The sequence below is a fragment of the Aythya marila genome, assembly GCF_965140915.1.
Source record: "Aythya marila genome assembly, chromosome: 6".
NCBI lineage: Eukaryota > Metazoa > Chordata > Aves > Anseriformes > Anatidae > Aythya > Aythya marila.
The window spans coordinates 20,284,150-20,304,203 of record NC_139047.1 but is presented as its reverse complement, the minus strand read 5'-3'; the positions used below and the strand labels follow the sequence as shown (position 1 = coordinate 20,304,203).

The following is a 20,054-nucleotide window of genomic DNA, read 5'->3' as shown; positions in this document are numbered from 1 at the left end:
TGGAAACATAGGTTGTATATAAGTAAGATATTCACAGGTCTTTACAAACTAGAATTTAAGCCACAAGAACTGAAGAAAAAAAAGGCAAGGTAAAATTGCTGTCATCTTTATATGTTTTACATTGAAAAGCCAGGATGTACTTGTAGTCTCTGCTTATGCTAAATTTTAGACTTTATTGTCTCCTGACAATGGGATTACAATATAATGATTGAAGTTGCCAAAAAGCGTTTTGGAAATTTGAGTAATAGTCGCACAGAATGCCAATAACAGAAGTGAATAATGAGAGAACACGAGGAAATCAGTATCTGTACTACTTCTGGAGATTATTCTAATTTACAGCAGAATAACTGTTCCAGTTACTGCATAAAACTTCTGCATGATTTTGTACGATTTTTATAATTTCTTAAACAAGAATTTAAACAAAATCATCTCAATAAGCACTCACATGTATCACGTTATATTAATCAAAAACTAACCTGCAGAAGGTTATTTGGCAGCAGAATTTTAATAATTTATTTTATATGCACTGGGAAAATATTTTAGGAACTTCACTCCAAGCTCTCTTTCAAACCATTTCTTTTTCTTTATGACCACAGATGTGTTATAACCATGATTTTGATAAAACATTCTTCATAGACACAGTTTTTATGGGTGTACTTACCAAAGCACCACTACTGAGAAGAATCATGAAGACAATGAATGTTTCAAACCAGTTGTGTTCTACTATCCTGTAGCATGTTTTTCTAAGGTTCCACCAGATTCTTCCTTTTGTGCTTTCTATATTGCCTTTACAGCATTTAAACTTCTGTATACAGCCTAACAATATAAACAATGACAAGCCACTTTAAAGGTGGAATTCTCATTATTCTGAAACAGCAGTATCACTTTCATCTAGCTCCTGTTTCATGAGGTACATGTAGTCAGCCTTTCAAATTGCTGGATTCTGCTTAAAGCATACTTGCCTTCTTGATTTAATACGTTGGATATAAGAAGGCTTGCATTGAAGTGATTATTTTTTTCCTACTACCCTTATACTCCATTAAGCTTAGAAACAATACTGGTCATCTAATTGAGCTAATTCTCATTTATAAACATATTTTCTGTCTATATACAGATAACTACGGACCACATAGAATTGCCAGGGAGTAGAAACAACATGACAATGTAAAAACTTTCATATGAACTAGTTCAAGAGTACAGAAGCTTTTTTTAAAAAGGACTTTTGCCTCTCAGCTACTGTTTAAATAAACCACACAGATGTGAACACCCTTTAAGTTATATTGAGGGTTGATATCTACTTCAAGAGTTGACTAATGATACTTCCTTTCAAGACAAACACCTGATTTAAACGGAGATTGCAATATAATCTAGAAGCTATAAAATAACTTCCAGATTCCCATCCAAGGTAACCTAGTAAGAGTTGACTTTTATATCCATAGATTGGACTTTTCTCTTCAAAAGTGAAAATCCCTGCTTGAGCAGGAACATGGAAGTTATGTAAACCGTATGAAAATGTATAAATAAATGTCCAAAGAAAAAAAAAAAAGATGTATAGGTATTTTAACAAGATATATTATAGGTACATTTTCAATTCCAATAACTATTTAAACCGTATATTGAAATATTATTTTCCATTAATAATACTTTAAATAATTTATATTTTCACTAATTCAAGGTAATTCGAAGAACACATCATAATTTCTCAGAAAAACATGAGTAGATGAGAGCAATATATTCTAAGTATAGTGGAGAAGCTTTTCCACATGGTAGATTCATGATAGCCATTCGCAAAATAAGCCTCACCTTGGAGGGCTCTCTACCACATCATGGGACCACAAGAGTTTATTTGCGCTGCCTACAGTCTAAGAAATACATGAACCTCACTACCTGGCTTTTCTTTCTTTAAAAATGATTGATCATATAGAAAAGTAACCATGTTTAAATTATTTTAATGGGTCCCAAAGGCAGTATTCTAGTTTTCCGATGAGTGTTGTTAGGTTTGTGTCCTACAGGTTACACTGAATTTCATCAGCTCACATAAAACTACCACCATGATGAAGAGCATGATGTTTTTGTTATTTATAATAAATAATAAATAAATTCACCTTCAACTCCTCAAAATGCCTACATATTGAAAAAAATAACTCTACACCGAAAATAACAGATAGCATGTAATATAACAAAGAATTGTAATACAACATAGAAGTATTTGAGAAGTATAAATATTTTTAATCAAGAGCCTGCACATCGCCCCATGTTCCAAAACATTATTTTAAAATAAATACTCCCAAGGACAAAAGCTCTAGCCTAAGTCAAAAATGTCTTTATAACACTACATCAAAAGGTATAGCCAATAAATGATAAGAGCATTATAAGATAAGATGCATTACAAGATAAGAGCATTAATGTAGAACATATTTTATTTTGAATGACTTTCTTTTAATCATGACTTAAACGGAAGGTAAAACGTGTAATATCACAAAAAAAAAAAAAAAAAAAAAAAAGGTAAAAGCTCCTGTATAGTAAAGTTCAGTAGTCTATAAAAGGATATTGCTATGCAGAACTGAAACAAACAATCTTCTAAGGACATTTAAGTATGCCATTAGACTTCTTTACTTGAATGAAAATGTAGGATCTCATTCAACCCATTTAATTTGATTCACCTGTTGTGTCCCTCATTATGTTTATGCACATACATGTGTATTATATTATGCACATAGCTTCCTGCCCCCAGTCATTAGTGGAACGTCAAGATAAAAAGTCTGTTGTCTGAGTCAGCCTTTCCAAGATGTGAATCGTCCACTGGATTACTTTCTAGCACTACGGAGGGAACACAGGTAATCACATGACTCTGATTTAAGCTTCTCAGTGAAGTAGCTCAAATTAAGTGGAGCGAACCTGGTTTACAGTTTGGTCTCACAGATTTCACTAACGAGACTGGCATTTAAATCAGCAGGAATACTGATTGCTAAGAATCAGTTTTTAAAATTACATCACGATAAATAATCAAACGCATATTTAATTTTGCATCACAAAAATGGCTCTATTGTCTTCAGTACAACCATCTAAAAAGGGCAAAATTAATCATATCCTAAGACTTAAACAAAGATATGGGACTGCATTACAGAATAGTTTCCTTGGACTGTGAATGCTTGTTGCAAACAACTCAAATGTAATTGCTAACCCCACATTTTATTTCCATACCTTCTGTAAAACATGCCTGTAGCTCTGATGCTTTTTCTGGTTCAGTCTCAGCTTTTTCTTCTCCAAAGAGAGCTAAATTAACTGTACTGCCTTCAGATGAGCTGGAAAAATTTAGCTTCTGAAAATAAAATTCCACAGTAGCAGTTATACTCTAATAATGTTGACATTTTGGAACTGTAATTAACATTAAGCATGCAACACAGTGTACAAGTAACAGTAAGAACAATATTTGTCACATACAAGCATCCACATATAGCAGTCAATGCTGTTGAAATGTGCATAAATCATCCAACTTTCTACCTATAGATTGCAAGGTGTATCATGTAATCTTTCACTGAATTTCAGAATTCCTGGTCCAATTACACTATTATGTTAGCATTCCTTGAAGCTAACTACTACCAAGTAGATTTTTTGATACATTTATTTTGTGTTCTACTGTTTTCCTAAAATACATCTCCATTGTTACATTTTAAACCAATATGAGTTATACAGTATGTTTTAAGTTCGTTTATCTTGGTAACTACTTTCATCATATCAGTCTTCTCAATCTTAAGACAGTAAATCCTTCACAGTAGTATGTTACACTGTGACCAAGCAGGATAAACTGTTCAAGGAAGAAAATGAAGCAGAATTTTATGGACTGATTTTAATAAAGTGACATTTTTTCATAATGTAAAAGTAAGGGAAAAAAAATCAGTTCTTTTTCACTGGCATCTTAAACGTCAGAATGATGCAAGCCAACTACTTTTTGCATATGACAAAAATTGACAATAAAATTCGGTTACCATTGAACACAGATAATACATTTATTTACTTTTGGTTTTAAGATCATTATCATCATCTAGATTACAAAGTGCTAAAGTAAAAAAAACAGGATTGATACAGAATCCTGTTATGGAAATGTTCAAACTCATATTCAAATCTGAACACATTTATGAAATTAATTATGCTAATATATTAATATGCCAATTTTATTAATATGCTAATTATATTAACACACTATTAATCATTGATAATAAATATGCCAATGTATTAGCATATAATTATCACCACCATATGAATATTTATGTTTTTCTCGTATCTATTAAAATTTTCAAAAAAGAAAAAAGTATGATAAATACATTTCAACTGGCATTAATTCGCATTCTCTTTTGTCAATGCACATATGTATTACATTGTGCATTCAGAAACTACCTGTTACTCTGGTACACATACCTGTACAGTTAACACCCAGAGAATAAGGATATGTATTTTAAAATAGTTAAAATGATATTAATTTAAATTACTACTAAACAAATGCTAATAAAAGAAAATTCCTTAATTTATTTTTTATCTTGTCATCTTAATGTGTCTTGCACTAAATCCATACTCTGGAGATTTTAAAGGAAGACCATGGTGTCCCGTACACTTGATCTGAGTATGAGTACCAAACTAAGTGAAAGTAGTTTAGGTCACAGCATTCTCTGTCAATTTATGATCTTATTATTAGAAAAGTACATAATGTCAGTAATGGATTAACTGAAACACAACTAAATGTCTGTAGGGATGTAGGGAATGATGTAAGCACACTTTGTAAAACAGCCTCAATTTTGTAGAATTAACCATGTTTTTTCATGAATTTTCATGAATTTAGCTAGACTTGCATGATTAAAAGATACTTAAAGAGATATTTAAAATGAAACAAGACAAGTTGCGGGCACTATCCAATGAAACTATTCACAATATTTACACCTCATTTTTGAAATGATGGAGGACAAATCTATTTGAAGTATGAAATAAAAATCTACTTTTTTCTTTGCTATGTTTGTGAAAGAGGGCGGAGACTACTGAATAAGAAAAAGTAATTCAGTGTTCTGCATTAACTTTTATTAAAAGGCAACTTGATATTGCCCAATTTGCAGCTACTTTAGAAGCATAATAGGAAATAAAACCTCAAAGTTATTCATACTTAATGTAAACATGTCATTATCATTTTTAGAAGTGCTGATTTTAAAATACCAATATTCACAATAACTCTTTTCCCAAGCACAAATTCTACTGAATCTGAGAATAGCTCTACATATACACATAATTTATTAATATGTTGCTTTCATCATTCCACGACTTAGCATATATTTTGAAAAATGCCGCAGCAGTGGTGGATAAACTGAAACAATGAACTGAATTACAAAACATAACTAAATAATTATATATGTATAAATATATATAATTAGTAGTTAGAACATTTTGTGTCATGGTGTTAATGAAAATTAAGAACAACATAAAGTGCCCTGGGTTGTCTAAATTGTAAGCTGATTAGTGTACCATTTGAGCGAAGACATGAATTGAACTAAAAAATATATATTTAAGTACTAACAACAGTAAAAGAAGAACTGTAAATACAGAAGAAACTGCAAAGAATCAATGAGTTTAAAACATGAAGTTACATATCACATTTATTCCATGGTAGAATAATCAGAGATTAATCAGAGATTATTGAGATTTTTATTTTTTTAGTTTAAGAATACAATTTTCTTGACTCTATGGAGTCTAGAGACTCTTACTCTAGAGACTTCAAACTGGAAGTTCTGAACTGTTTTGATATCAAGAACAGCTGGTCTGGTTCCCTCTTTCTTCTAGGGGCACTGTAGGATATAATCCTGGGCTTGAAGGATAAACAACAGTTGTCTTTTTCATATTTTATGCCAACATTTTTCACTCACATTAAGATAAAAAGTATCAAACAACAACAACAAAAAACTCTGACACTAAAAATCAGTATGTATAGAAAAGTTTCTTGTTCTGACCAATTTAAACATTCAGGTAGTTTCTCAGCCACACACAATGTTTGCAGAGATTCAACTGTTTTTGTGAACCACTCCAGTAGCAGGAGTTTTAGGAAAAATTCCCTTCATGTTCCAGAGCATTTGGTTGCTCTTCAAAGTTTACCAAACTAAGGTAAGAAGGCCTCGTTTTATATGCACTAAGCACTGGATTGAATGGATCAACTCACATATTCAAAAGCTGATTAGGTTTGCAAATCAGCACCTAAAATATTTTTGCTCTTTAATATATATCCCTCATTAATATATTTTTTAAAGATGAAAGTATTAGCACTGGCAGTGAAAATAACTCAGATTTTGAATATGTTAACTTTTTCAATACAAATATCTGTAGTACTGGTATAAGGTCAAAATTTGGAGCTCAAGTTTTCTTTTTCTGAAGGAACAATGGCACACTTATACTTAAAAGAATAATTTTACTACAGCAAATAGTTCCACTGAAGCCACTTAGGATTGCTTGAGGTAATTAAAGTGTCAAACTGTAGTGAGCATCATCTTCCATACAATAAATGAAAGCGTGCAAAATTGCAGATGATGAATTTACAGAAAACTCCATAACAAGAGTGAATAAAGAGTAGTTCACTGATCATTCACATGCTGCTGACTATTGTGCATCAACTTATAGTTCACATTTTGATATTCAAATAGTAAAGGAAAATCTGATACAGTTCCCAATTTCCAAATCAAAGAGAATATATACTACCAACACAACTGTAAATATTTGATATAAAAGGGAAAAATTATCATGTTTAAAAAAAAAAAAAAGTAGAAAGAAGCTAGGAAATAAATTATCAGTGTTGCTTAAAATAAGGAGGACAAAACAATGAGCATAATTCTCTAAGAGTGCAAAGCAAAAGGCAACTATTAGTAACAGTCCTTTGGTGAATATGTTTCAGGAGTCTCCTAGATAAGAGAACCCAACTACTAGGTAGAAATACAATAGAAACTCTTAGCACATCTCTGTTACACATCACTTACATTCCATCAGTTATTTCCCTGCTTAACGGGTTCTATTTTCAGCATGAAATATGTCTTCAAATCTTATTTTTCCATTTAGTCTCAGCCTGACTGCCCCCCGAGTATAGAACTTTAGTGTAAGCACAACCAGTAAAATTAGGTTTATTGGGGTCTTTTCATTTATATTAATAATAAAAATAGAATATATAATCATTATAATATAATGATCACACAATATATTAGCACAGTAAAGTATAACAACAATAAACAATCATTTTTATTTATATTGGAGTATTTTTAATGAAGAAAATAAATATTTCTAAATAAGGCTCGCAAATTATTATTCGAAGAGTAATCCCCATATACTTTTTTTTTTTTTTTCGCCAACATAAAATCAAAACCACTCTCCCCACCTCTATGTAATAGGGAAAAAAAACCTGACACGCACAGAATCATCTAGGTTGGAAAAGACATTCAAGATCATCTAGTCCAACATCAATTTTTTTTTAAATAAATTATCATAGTATTACCCAAGTAAAGCAGTAGTAAGATGATGCAAGAGCCAAATGAAAATTCAAGTATTTGTGAGTTAAAACATTCTGAATCTTTGGATTGCTATTTTACACATTGTTCTGAACCTGTCCAGATTCATGGCAGTAGGAGATTGAAACAGAAGCGGAGTCACATGAATAATATCCATCAAAACAAAATCATTGTCCCATACTTAGCACCTGTAAGATAGAATACTACCATGGTCTACTCTCTCCCACTTTTCTAAAATGGTTTGAAATATCAGTAGGAAGACTGTTCATCTTTCTGAACAGCTTACAGGTTCCTTGGTCACAAAATTGAGACCTGAAATACTTGTAGTAAATAATATAGTACAAAAGAGTACATGAGAGATAATGCAGGATCCCACAACAAAAACACATGAAAAAATGTATTTGGAAAAGGAATACCTCAATGATTCCTAAATGGCAAGTGGAACTGCCTGCCTATTCAGGAGAGAAAATGAAGAACAGGAAATACATAAGTTGGTAGTTTTAGAGTTCCTTAGTTTAGAGATTTGGGAAGGTACTAGTTGTTATTTTGTCTTTTTAATAAATGCCTTCATTTTAGCCTTATTCTTAATTTTCCTTTCATTTTTTTTTGCTTATCTTCCTCATTTTAAATTATTTTAAAATACACAGATTTGTTTAGACACCTAAATGCTACACAGATTTTCTGCTTAAAATGTTTTGTCTTTCAAAAAAAAAAAAAAAAAAAAAAAAACCAACAAAAAACACCCAAACAAATGGACTAAATTCACAAAAAACAACTATTATTGACAAAGAGCTAAACTGATGTGTTATTAACTTCCAATTTTAGACACATGCAAACTTCATGAGTAAAACTAAATTAGTATATCTAAATTCAAAAGGACTATACATATGCATAAAAAAGCTTGTTTGATTGTTCCCGGGAGTGTCTTTCATCCTATTATTTTAGCTTCTCTTACATGAGAAAACTGCAGTGTAAATGATAAAAACATTGTGAATAGACATGAAACGATTTATGTTAAAAGATATAAGCATTTCAGCATACACAAAACTGTAATAATAAAGATCAATAGGCAATGGGCAAATGAATATGATCAGAAAAGGTTTGTAATTACATGACAGCTAAAAACATGGTTCAACAGATGAACAGAAAAAAGGGAAAATTACCTTTGCACTTTCATAAAGTTATAGGCTGTTAATCTCTTTAAACCTTGAACAGTCTTGACATTTAATTCAGTTAACAGTAACTAAAGCCTACAAAGCATGCAGCGTATGCCACAGTAGTATAGAAAATACCAAAGATGTAACAAGGACAGAGGAACACGTTGGGGTTGCCCCCAACCATGCTGTGATATGAGTCATGGGACTCAGTGGCTGTGCATGTTTCCACTACATTGCAATGGATGGGGAAAAATATATTGTAGCTGAGTAGCATGCAGGCCAGTCAATCTCAAAAGTGATCATATATGCATGACTTGTTTAGGTAACCTGTTTAAACATGCTGACACGTTGCTCTGCTTGGTTAAAAAGCACCAGAGCTGCGTTCTTGAATGATCCAGCTTGATTTTACTCCTGTGAGAAGTAAGAATGGTACGCAATGAAGTTAAAACATGGTACCTTTTTTTTTTTTTTTTTTTTTTTTTTTTTGAGTACTGGATACAGAAGAAGTATGGATTCCTACTTATTTAAATATGTGTTTTCAAGATATGTTACACATTGGCAAAACATAGCATTTATTGTTATTGATTAGTGCTTCAAGCTTATCTAAGGACATATTAAAAGAGGTAAAACTAGAATAATATCTGAAGATCACAGATGTGTATTGGACTTGGGCCTGAAATTTAAAGGAAAAAAAAAGGAAAGAAAGAAAGAGAAAGAAAGCTACACCTACAGCATGTATATTTGAGCTTTAAGTGTCCTTTAAATACTAGTAATTAACAGAGATATATTTTTCCTTGCAATTTATTTTCAAGGTTATTTCTAGTCTTCCCTACATGCTGAACGTGTATCTAGGATGTGCTTTCAGAAAGAAGCCATATGGCAAAACAAAATCAATTTACTGGGTCAAACATGAAAACTTCTGGGTAAGCAATATCAATAATTTAAGGTACATTATGGATTGTAACAGACGTTGTTACCCAATTCTTAAATATAGAATAGTGCAGAACCAGGTATCTTCAATTTCTGCATAATTTCCAGGCAAGGTGTAGATTTAACAGTTATCCAACCAGGAAAAAATTACCATCAATATCATCAGATATTCCGCAAAACCAAGATTTAAACACACTAAGGCCAGTATCCTTTATTCACATTAATAGTAAGCAAAAGATATAGCTGCTGTTCAGCAGCTTTAAATATTTTCTGTTTCACTCTGAGAAGGTCTTTTGTTAATCTAAGATCTTCTCAGCTGAAAGGTTAACGTAACACACAAAGAAGTACAACCTCCAAAAAGCAGATGGAGGACATCAAGTGTCAGGAAACGAGTTGTTCAGACAGCAAACAAGTCTAATATTATTAAATACTTCATTGTACAATAAAAGAAACACTTAAAGAGTCAACTTATTACACCTTTCAAATTTAATGTAATTACACTTTGCTACAACAAGCTTATTTCTAAAATTTGGAAAGAAAGAATAAGGCAAAATCATCTTGTTCAAAACCCCCATAAACAAGAAGTAAACATTGTATTTTTTCTCATCCTGTTTATTTGGTAAATTCACCTTATAATACTGCCATTGTTTCCTTGGCTTTTCCTAATCATTCTAACTTTAGAACTCGAAAATTTACTGCTCTGATTAGCCTGAGTTAGTACCTTGTTAGCTTATCCTATACTAATAATTCTGAACTCAGCAAGCTTTAAAAATCAGATACGAAGGGCATTATTATTTTAAGATATCCTTTTTTTTTTTTTTTTAATAGCAGTTTACTTTCATCCTCACTTCATGTAAATATTATGATGATAATGTACTAAGGCAATACGCCTTTTGTCTATTTAATTAAACATATGTATCAGTTTATCTATCCACCTGAAAAATTTAGAAAACCTTGCTTTTCAAAACACTTTTATAAATTGTTTTATATGTCTTTATATAATTCTGCTTGGATTTCCTACTCTCTTTAGCTACGCTTTTCCCAATTCATCACAATTTATTCACTTTCAGTCTAGTCTAACAATTTCAAATTGTAATCACTTTCTATTTCTAAGCAGGAAGAGCCATACTATGAAAGAATACAAGTGTTATATGTCAGAAGATCAAAACCATTCATTCATACAAAATGTAAACAATTTAAATCTTACCTCCTTACTTTCCTCCAAATCTGAGTCACTGCTAAACTCTTCTGTATTTAGATGTTCAAAATCAGATTCTCCAACAGCTATTGGTACCGTAACAGTAAGGCTTGGGTTGTTTATGAATGGTGGATAATCACTGCTACCTACAACACCGGCTGTTCCATTCTCATTTCTGTGGTAAGTTGTATCTATCCTTATTTCAGCAATGGTACAGTTGGAAATGCAATGGTGTCTCTCATCATTCAACTGATCTGTTGCTGTTCTTTCATTTACAACTCTTTGTTTTCCCCAACAAGATTTTTGGACACATTCACCTGCTTTTTTCTTCACATAATCTATTCCCTTCTGAATTCTTGCAACAGCAATCTGTAAATTATTCATTTCGTTATCATCCTCTGTAGGAGAAAGGCTGTCTGAACTAAATGAACTCAGCAGCAAGGCCAGAAAAAGGTTCAACACCTAAAAACAAAGATAATAGAGCTGGGTTTTCTCAATTTTTCATTGACATGTTTCTTCTATCACCTATTATGAACAGCTTAGAAATGCTCTCCTCTGCTGTATATGATTCTGGAAATTAAACAGTAAATAACATGTAAATGCAACGTAAACACAACAATACCCAATGCAGTTGCTTTTTGTGGTTTTACGTTGCTGTATGACTACAAAGACACTTGTAAATTCCACTTCTGCTCATGTTTGTGGAAGGGTATTAAGGCTAGAAATTAGTATCTTTGGTACCAACTGCACAGATCCAAAATGTTTAACTTCTCTTGCACAGAGAAGCCCTCTGCAGTAAGGCATAGCTGATCTGTCCAGAAAGAGCTTTCTTAAAGGCTGGTCCAAACCCACATAAGTATTTTGCTGTATGTGACTTAAAACACATGAAGCAACCCCTTCCCCAAATCTTACTTAGCTCTCATCCTCTTCCCACTGCAAGACAAAACATAGAATAAATTTCAGTTATATAAACCCAGAGTTTACCAATGGCTCAAAAGTTACTAGGATTGAAGTAGCCAAGGAACTTGTAGAGTAGCAGCTCAAATTCTTTAGACCAGGCTCTTCTAGGCACCTCTGAAGAAAACAGGGTAAAAACTACATATTGGGAATACAGAAAGACAACTGGATAATAGAACCCTGAAAATGGAGTAGAGACTGTCTACTCTAAATAAATAAATGAAAAAAATCTGCTAGAGCTAAGGTATAAAATAAGAATACAGTGAATACTGTAAAAAAATCAGAGTTCAATAGTACTTTCCACAGATTTCTCTCTTGTGGTTTACAAAGTTATTTGAGGAGGATATGTTGCTTTTTTTTTTTTTTTTTTATTATAAGACAATAGATTTGCAGAAAATCCTGGAGAAAGTGGCTGTGCTACTAGTAGCATGTCTGGTTTGATAATCAGCTTATTCCTATTAGAAATGTTATTACTAAAGAATGAGACCAGGATGGCTAATTCAAGAGCTCTTTTGCTGCCAACAGTTCCCTAAAGAAAAGATCTAGAACTGCATGGAAAGACTCTGTGTGTAATGAGAAAAGCAGAGAAAAAGGCTGAGCAGTGAAGGCCTCAAATGCTGTTCAGTTAATAAATATAAAACATTTTAAAATAAATTTTTGCATGTTAATGTACAAACTGGTCTGATACTTTCAGAGAAAAAGAAGATGCAATAAAGACTGCTTTTAAAATCATAGAATTATAGAATATCCAAAGTTGGAAGGGACCCAAAAGGATCATTGAGTCCAACTCCTGATGTTTATAAAAAGCACCTAAGAAGTGGCAAGAAAAAAGTTGAAGAGATGAAAATGTGAAGTATTTCCATCTGTTTTAATGCAAAACTAGTGCCTTCCAATTCCAGTTTCCTTACCCTATCTGTGTAATATGTTAGGAGCAAGCAAGGTTTAAAATGGCTTTATCTTCAGTCTAAGAATTTTAAAGCAGTCATTTGGACAGAAAAGAGTAGGGGGAAAAAAAAAAAAAAAAAAAAAAAAAAGAAAAATGGTTATGTGTGATTGGAAGTGTGCTTAGGAAGAAAGTCCTCTTCTGCAAAAAGCAAACTCCCATTTTGGGAGCGTAATATTTGTGGGGCCCATCCTACTCTAAGCAACAAGTACTAGTCCATAAAAATCTGAACACATGAAGCTTCTCCCTCTCACCCATATTCTCTGAATTGTACTCCATATCGTGACAGGCCATTTGTTAATTTTGAGGATTCTACATAGGACCAGAAATCTAACGAGCAGAAAACTCTATTTCAGAATCCATATTCATAACATTGAAAGTCATACAAAACATTTAAATAACTCATTTAACGCTATAAACCACTTAATTTCTGGTTCTGTTACCATTCTTTCTCTACATGAATTCTCAAATTATTCTGACTACATACCACTAGGTTTCCAATCACCATGACCATCATGAAGACAGTAAGGCACATAGGTTGGCCTGCAACCTGCATGCAGTCCCACATTGTTTCTATCCATTCTCCACACAGCACTCGGAACACAATCAAGAAAGAGTGGAAAAAGTCATTCATGTGCCAGCGTGGAAGTACACAGTCGGTGGAGATCTTGCAGACACATTCTTTGTAGTTTTTCCCAAACAGCTGCATCCCAACCACAGCAAAAATGAACACAATGATGGCCAGCACCAGGGTCAAATTCCCCAAAGCCCCCACTGAGTTGCCAATAATTTTTATCAGCATATTCAGAGTTGGCCAAGATTTTGCCAATTTAAAAACTCGAAGCTGAAAAATGAAAATACAGAGACATTATTTATAAGTAGTTATAAAAATGCTATAGAAATAAACAGATTACAGACCTGTGTCTCTTAATAATAAGGAAAAAATAAATAAAAAACTAAATAACCTTCAACAGGTTTCCAACATCCATAGCTTATACAGAAACAGGAGTTTCATAAAATCCACTCTTTTTAGGCTTATAAATTTTAGACCTTTTTATCCTTATCTTTTGTATATCGTATCTGTATTCTCTTCTACACGAGTGAAACAGCACACTAGTGGAATTTATTTAGCTAGTGAATTCTGAACACATCTCAACCATTTTGTACAGAAATGCGTTAAAAAAAAAAAAAAGGTGCAACAGAATTCTGCTGAAATAAAAAAAAAATAAAAATAAAAAAAAATTCTGAAACCTTGAAGGATGCATCTTAAAAAGTATGTTGTCTCCAGCAAACAGAAAAAGGACCAGACCTACAGTCTGGAAATAAAAACCAAACATAAGCCCTAAGTCAAACCTTTCAACTTATGAAGGAAAAACGTATAATTCTCACTCTTTCCACCCAAAATAAAACCTATATAAAAACATATTTTGTTTTTGAATACATGCAAAACATGGGAAATATGTTTCTAATTTAATTTCTCTTTTTACTTTTCTATTAAAATAAAGCATTTTTTTGCCAAGAGGAAAAACGATCTGTTAAAATTAATTTATGAAATTTATAAATCCTGCATTTTAAAAGAACAATTTTTTAAAAAAGAATAAACTTTTGACAACTTCCACATTGGAGGAGACAGAAGACTACAAATGTTTTATTTATTTACATCTTCTCTCAGTATGCACTAAGTAAATTGTACACTCACTGTGCTGTTACCCATTTGTGTTAATACAATTAGAACAGTATCACAGTTCTTTCCCTTGACAAGCACTTAGCTTCTTCTGAACCATAAAATGGAACACATTATTCCATGATAACACAAATAATTTTGTAAAACCTGTTTGCAGAGATATCCTGTGACAGTTCAGAAAAAAATATAGTATTAATGTAATATTAAATATATGAGTATAAAAATACTGTGTCTATTTACATGGGTACAATTAAAATTCCGAATTCCATACATAATTATAATCATTAATTTATTTACCAATCTGAATGATCGTAGAACAGATAATCCATCCACATTTGACAGAAAAAGCTCCACCAAACTAAGGGTCACTATAAAGCTATCAAAAATATTCCAGCCAACTTGGAAATAATAAAAAGGATCCATGGCAATTATCTTGAGAACCATTTCTGCTGCAAAAATTCCAGTAAAAACCTAAAAGAAGAATGTTTATTGTTACTTAATAGATGAGTATGAGTTAAACCAGAAGACCAAAAATGACTTAATAGCAACAACCTTCTTACAGCAGGATGTCAATAAGAAAAATCATCACAGGTTGAACATCACAGAGAAGTGGCAAAATCAAAAGGAGCTGTAGAGTAACTCTATTAACGTTTAGTTAAACCCATGATGCATTTAGTGACTCATGAAGAACAATCTATACCTAACGGGCCTCATGTTTGCTTCCCACATCTGCCACATTTAATTAAAAGAACATTCCCCAGCAAGATAATAAAGTCTCTCTTGCCACAATGGAAGCTGCTTTAGCTAACGTGTGGAAAAAATATGAATTGGTCATAAGGTGGAGAGTGATGTGCTATTTACCCTTCAGGAGAGCTCACAGTAAAATTAGCACGTCTTTTCTCGCTAGCTGCAAAAAAAAGGCCAATTCTGTCAAGGCTCATGTTTGAAGCAAAACCTTTCAGCCTCTGACAGAAGCAGAAGGCAAACAACACTTCTGAAAAGGGAGTAAATTCATTGTATTTACTGTAAATGTATGCCCACCAGCACCTACAGAACTGCAAAACCATGTTTAACTAGAAATATAAGCAAGCTTATTACAAAAATCAAGAATATCTGTCAATCTTTCAAAGAGTTCAAAAAGCAAGAAATCAACTGCTGAAACTACACAAATACTGTTCTCCTAAAATACACCCTGAATCTTTTTTAAGATGGCAGTATGACATGATTATCTTCCACAATGATCTCTTACGCCATGTAAACAATTGAACTATCTCTGTATTGGCTAAAAATATCAAGATACAATTCCAATGTTGACACATTAACATCTCTGCACTTAAGCCAAATGTATTCCCAATATATACTGGAATTTCATTTATTGTAATAACTGAATTACACCACAATCACCAGAAATTCCACTTAAAATGAGCATAAGTGAGAAGTATAGCAGATGATCTGTAGTATTGCCATTATAAAAACAAGCAAAGAAATAAACCAAACCACCTACAGGCAGGATACAAAACTATCTCACAGGGAAAACAACTGTATCAACACTCTTGGTATAAGTCACAAGTTCTTTGCTTTCCAAATTATTATGGACCAGTTGAAGCAACACTCTGAACAAAATTACAACTAAACAAAACAAAAAAGCAAAACAAAACCAAACAAACAAGCAACAACAACAAAAACAGTGCAAAATATTAATCCATAACAATATCCAACATCTGGTGCTTTGGTGCTTTTAGTGATACTTACAGTATAAAGTATCTAATTTGGCGCCTACTTTTCTTGCAATACTAAACAAAATCAAGTCAGATTTCTCTTTTGATTTTCTGTCATCCAAACTCTGGTCATTGAAAACTCTATTTGCAGAAATGTCAATGTGGAAAATCATACGCTTCAATACAACATACCTCAAATGTTATTTTTAGACTATGTTTAGTAAAAATAAACCTTTAACATGTTGGATGGAACCTTGAACATTATGGGATGATGATAAAAATAATAAAAACAAAAGTAATTATATTTCAAAGAGAAACAATGTTCAGACTGCATCAAATTAAATCATTTGGTGGACTTACCTGATTTCCTATTTTAAGTGTATTGTTAAAAGCGTCAGTCATTGGATAATGTTCCATGGCCATAAACAATGTGTTTAAAATTATGCAAACAGTGATAGCAAGATCAACAAGTGGATCCATTACAATAAATGAAACTATACTCTTCACTTTTAACCAAGGCTCCCAACAATTCCAAATCAAGAAAGTGTGGGCAAACTTATACCAGCAGGGTGGACATTTTTGCCTGGATTCTTCAAGTTCTGAGGGGAAAAAAAAAAGAAATGCAGAGTAAGCAAGTTGTGAAGAAAGCGACATTTTTGTTTAGTCTGCTTTTTCACGTTTATATTCCTGGAACCATTAAGGATGTTTGGAGGAACCTTCTTAGAAATTACAGTTGCTGAATGAAATAGTTTCAGAAGACTAGAAGAAAATCAATACAGGTTTTCAGCTAATAACTGAAAAAAGTTGTCTACTTATCACACAACCTTGTTTTCAAAAACACCTTATTTAAATTTAAGGACACTTTCCACAGAAAAACTTCCAACTTCACAGACCCCTCAAATTTCTAACTATTGATTTGCAATAAAAATATGATTAATTTCAGCAAAAACAGTTAAAAAAAAAAAGAAAAAAACTATTCAAGCTTTTTCATGAATTTCAATAATAGTTTCACTACTACAAAAGAAATTACCACTACAAATTTCCTTCTTCCTATTAACTAAGGCCTGGCTTTTAATTTTATGTTACATTCTTACAGTATAGGTTACTGGAAGACTTACCGCAAGGCACTTCTTCCAATATGAATAAGTAATATAGAACACATACATTTTATCTGTTTTATTATAAATTTGTGTTTTTTTGTTGTTGTTGTTTTTTTTTATTATTATTATTATTTTAGTTTAGCCTGTTTATCAGACTCCTTCTTTTCTGTTTTCATTTCGTCCTACCATTCATTTTATGCATTTGCAGTAACTACTTATTTTTAGTCTTCTGTATTTTCATGTGATACAATACCTATGACTATCTCAAGAAAGTTCATTAATCTGTAGTTGTAACACACCTTCCATTGTATTTGTGATAATGCCAGCTATACTCATAGCTCTCTCTCTTAAATTGGGATCCTCCAGCAAATCCATTGGTATTTGATATGAACTTGGACGTCTCTTTTTTATATCAATTTCTGTAGTAGTGCTCTATAAAAAAAAAGGGGAGGGGAAAGGGAGGGAGATAAATATAATTCACCTTTAGAAATGCTGACAGAACAGGCATCAAAAAGACTCTTCACTTTCAATGAATTCATAACATACACAGGTTCATATTCGTGCTATGACATTATAATTTTTTCCACCTTTTTTGTTTGTTTGTTTAAAGAAAATGTGTATTTTCAGGTATTTTCAGGTTATACTTTTGAATACTGTTAAGCACCTTATAAAATACCTTATAAAGTACTAAGTCTTGATATTTAATTTCCAGAATATCTTTGCATTATAGTTTACTATTAACTTCTTACTAGATGTAAGGAAATTTTGGAGGAGGCCATGGCCAAAGAAACAAATTGATACTTCTCAGTGGAAGCATGAATTTTTCTCTGGATTCACTGTGAATTTATTGGAAGCATGATTTTTTCTCATTCCTAGTCCCATGCTTTCTTTACCAACACTTAAATTCCAAACAAGTTCAATCATAATATAAGATGTGATTTATGCTATGAAGTTTCTGCAATAGCAATTATTTTCTGAAAGTAACTTTTACAGATCAGCCTTGATCTCTAATCCTGAAATCTGGAGTAATTAAAAACTTTCTTACATTGTCATCAGTTGTTGGTTTGTCTATTATCACCTCTGGCAGAAGCTGACCTGTAGGTGACAAGAGACACGGTGGTCCATCCACTAAGGAAACCACTCCATTGCAATCCACAGTGCTATGCATCTTTCCATTCAACGGAAAAAGTGTCGGCCTTCTTGACGATCTGCTGGCCTGGCTAATGTTACTACTGCGTCGTTCACTGTGTCTGAGCGGCACAAAAAGAGAACCTCTTCTGCTTCCATTATCCTCAAATGTGCTGTGCTCATCATCAGCAAAGTCATTTTCAGATCCTATCTCTCTTCCATGATCTCTAAAACTGAAAAGACTTGTCCTGCTACTACGTCTGGGAGAAAACAGGGAGCCACGAACACTTAGTAAAGACTGTAAAGGAAATAAAAAAAGTCACCAGCTGAAGATATTAAATATACAGCATCCATATCTATTTTATATATGTATCTATTATATATATGTATATATTTATTTATTTATTTATTATATATATATTCCCCCAAAATCTTTCAGCTTTACTCTTAATACAGTGCCTTAGATAGACTTCAGGCACATGAGAGATGAGGATCATCTGAATGGGTAAATTTACAGTACACTTAAAACAATTATCAGAGAACAAAATCTGAACATGCATGAGGCTGTAGCAGTTTCCATCCCTGTATTATAGAGGAAATAAAGGCTTAATGCATAGTCTACATGGATCATTAGAATTCATAATGTCAAATTACATTGTTTCATACTTAGTCTTCTATGCTGATGCATCACACTTAAATTTTCCTTTTATGAATTAAAAATGAATTTCTACTTCAGTTGAACTATGCAAATGCACTACTGCTGTGCACCATGTCGAGACTCACCAGATCCCAAACAAGAAAGTAACACCCAAACTCTTGTTTGATATAGTTGGTAATTAAAGTAATGCAAATTATTTTTCCTATGTTGTATTACTTTACAAAGTTACAGCAAAGTTTGCTGCATATTACAGTCATCATAAATCCCAACAACATAAACTGCACTAATCACAGTACCTGGTGGGGTGATGTGAGCTGTGTCCCATAAGCAAGTTTGTTCCCATCAAAAGAAAAACGGAAACCTTTTCTTCTGATACTGCCATCTGATTCAGATTTTGAAAGCTTTCCCTCTTTTGTGTTATCCTCTTCTCCAGAGAGTTCCCTTTGCCTCCTTTTCTTCCTTCTATTTCTCCTTTCTTTGGCACTTTTTGAACTAAGCTTGGATGCTTCTGAAGAACTATCTGAAGGTCCACCAATCCCACTTTCACCACTTAATTCTGTCATCTCTGCTGCAGCTGCTGCTATTGCCTGTCAAAGCAATTATTTAATTTATTTTATATTTTATTATTAATATTATTATATTTATATTTAATGCAACGTCTAAAACATATGTGAATGATCAAATGCTTTAAAATTCCACAATCTTTTAAGAATGCTATAGTGCCTGTTTCTGAGGTTTATACCACATGACTTGTAAATGTGACAAAAGCCTAGGTGGATTTGAGTTTAAAAAAGAAAAATAGCAGTAAATTTATTTATTTTTTTAATTTCAGTGATTGTAATTGCATGCAAAAGAGCTGAATGCAGTTCATCACCTCCAGGGATGGTGACTCCACCACTTCCCTGGGCAGCCCATTCCAATGCCTCACAACCCTCTCAGTAAAGAAGTTCTTCCTAATATCCAACCTAAAACACCCCTGGCGCAATTTTAGCCCATTCCCCCTTGTCCTATCACCAGGCACATGGGAGAATAGACCAACCCCCACCTCTCTACAG

At 32.7% G+C, this 20,054-nt stretch overlaps 1 protein-coding gene across 5 annotated transcripts in view; it reads right to left on the bottom strand.

Moving 5' to 3' along the window:
• The window catches only part of LOC309879844 (sodium channel protein type 2 subunit alpha-like), a gene marked incomplete at both ends in the record, with an annotated part of 44,449 nt that overhangs the window by 12,550 nt on the left and 11,845 nt on the right, over positions 1–20,054 (bottom strand). For 3 of the 5 annotated variants that reach the window (XM_082764107.1, XM_082764106.1, XM_082764108.1), the window contains 9 exons: positions 662–816; positions 3,205–3,322; positions 10,821–11,273; positions 13,199–13,555; positions 14,693–14,866; positions 16,474–16,712; positions 17,513–17,645; positions 18,259–18,639; positions 19,296–19,586. In XM_082764107.1, coding sequence (XP_082620233.1) covers positions 662–816; positions 3,205–3,322; positions 10,821–11,273; positions 13,199–13,555; positions 14,693–14,866; positions 16,474–16,712; positions 17,513–17,645; positions 18,259–18,639; positions 19,296–19,586 — 2,301 coding nt within the window. The remainder of the gene's footprint in view (positions 1–661; positions 817–3,204; positions 3,323–10,820; positions 11,274–13,198; positions 13,556–14,692; positions 14,867–16,473; positions 16,713–17,512; positions 17,646–18,258; positions 18,640–19,295; positions 19,587–20,054) is intronic. The other 2 variants (XM_082764109.1, XM_082764110.1) reach the window with 2 other exon arrangements.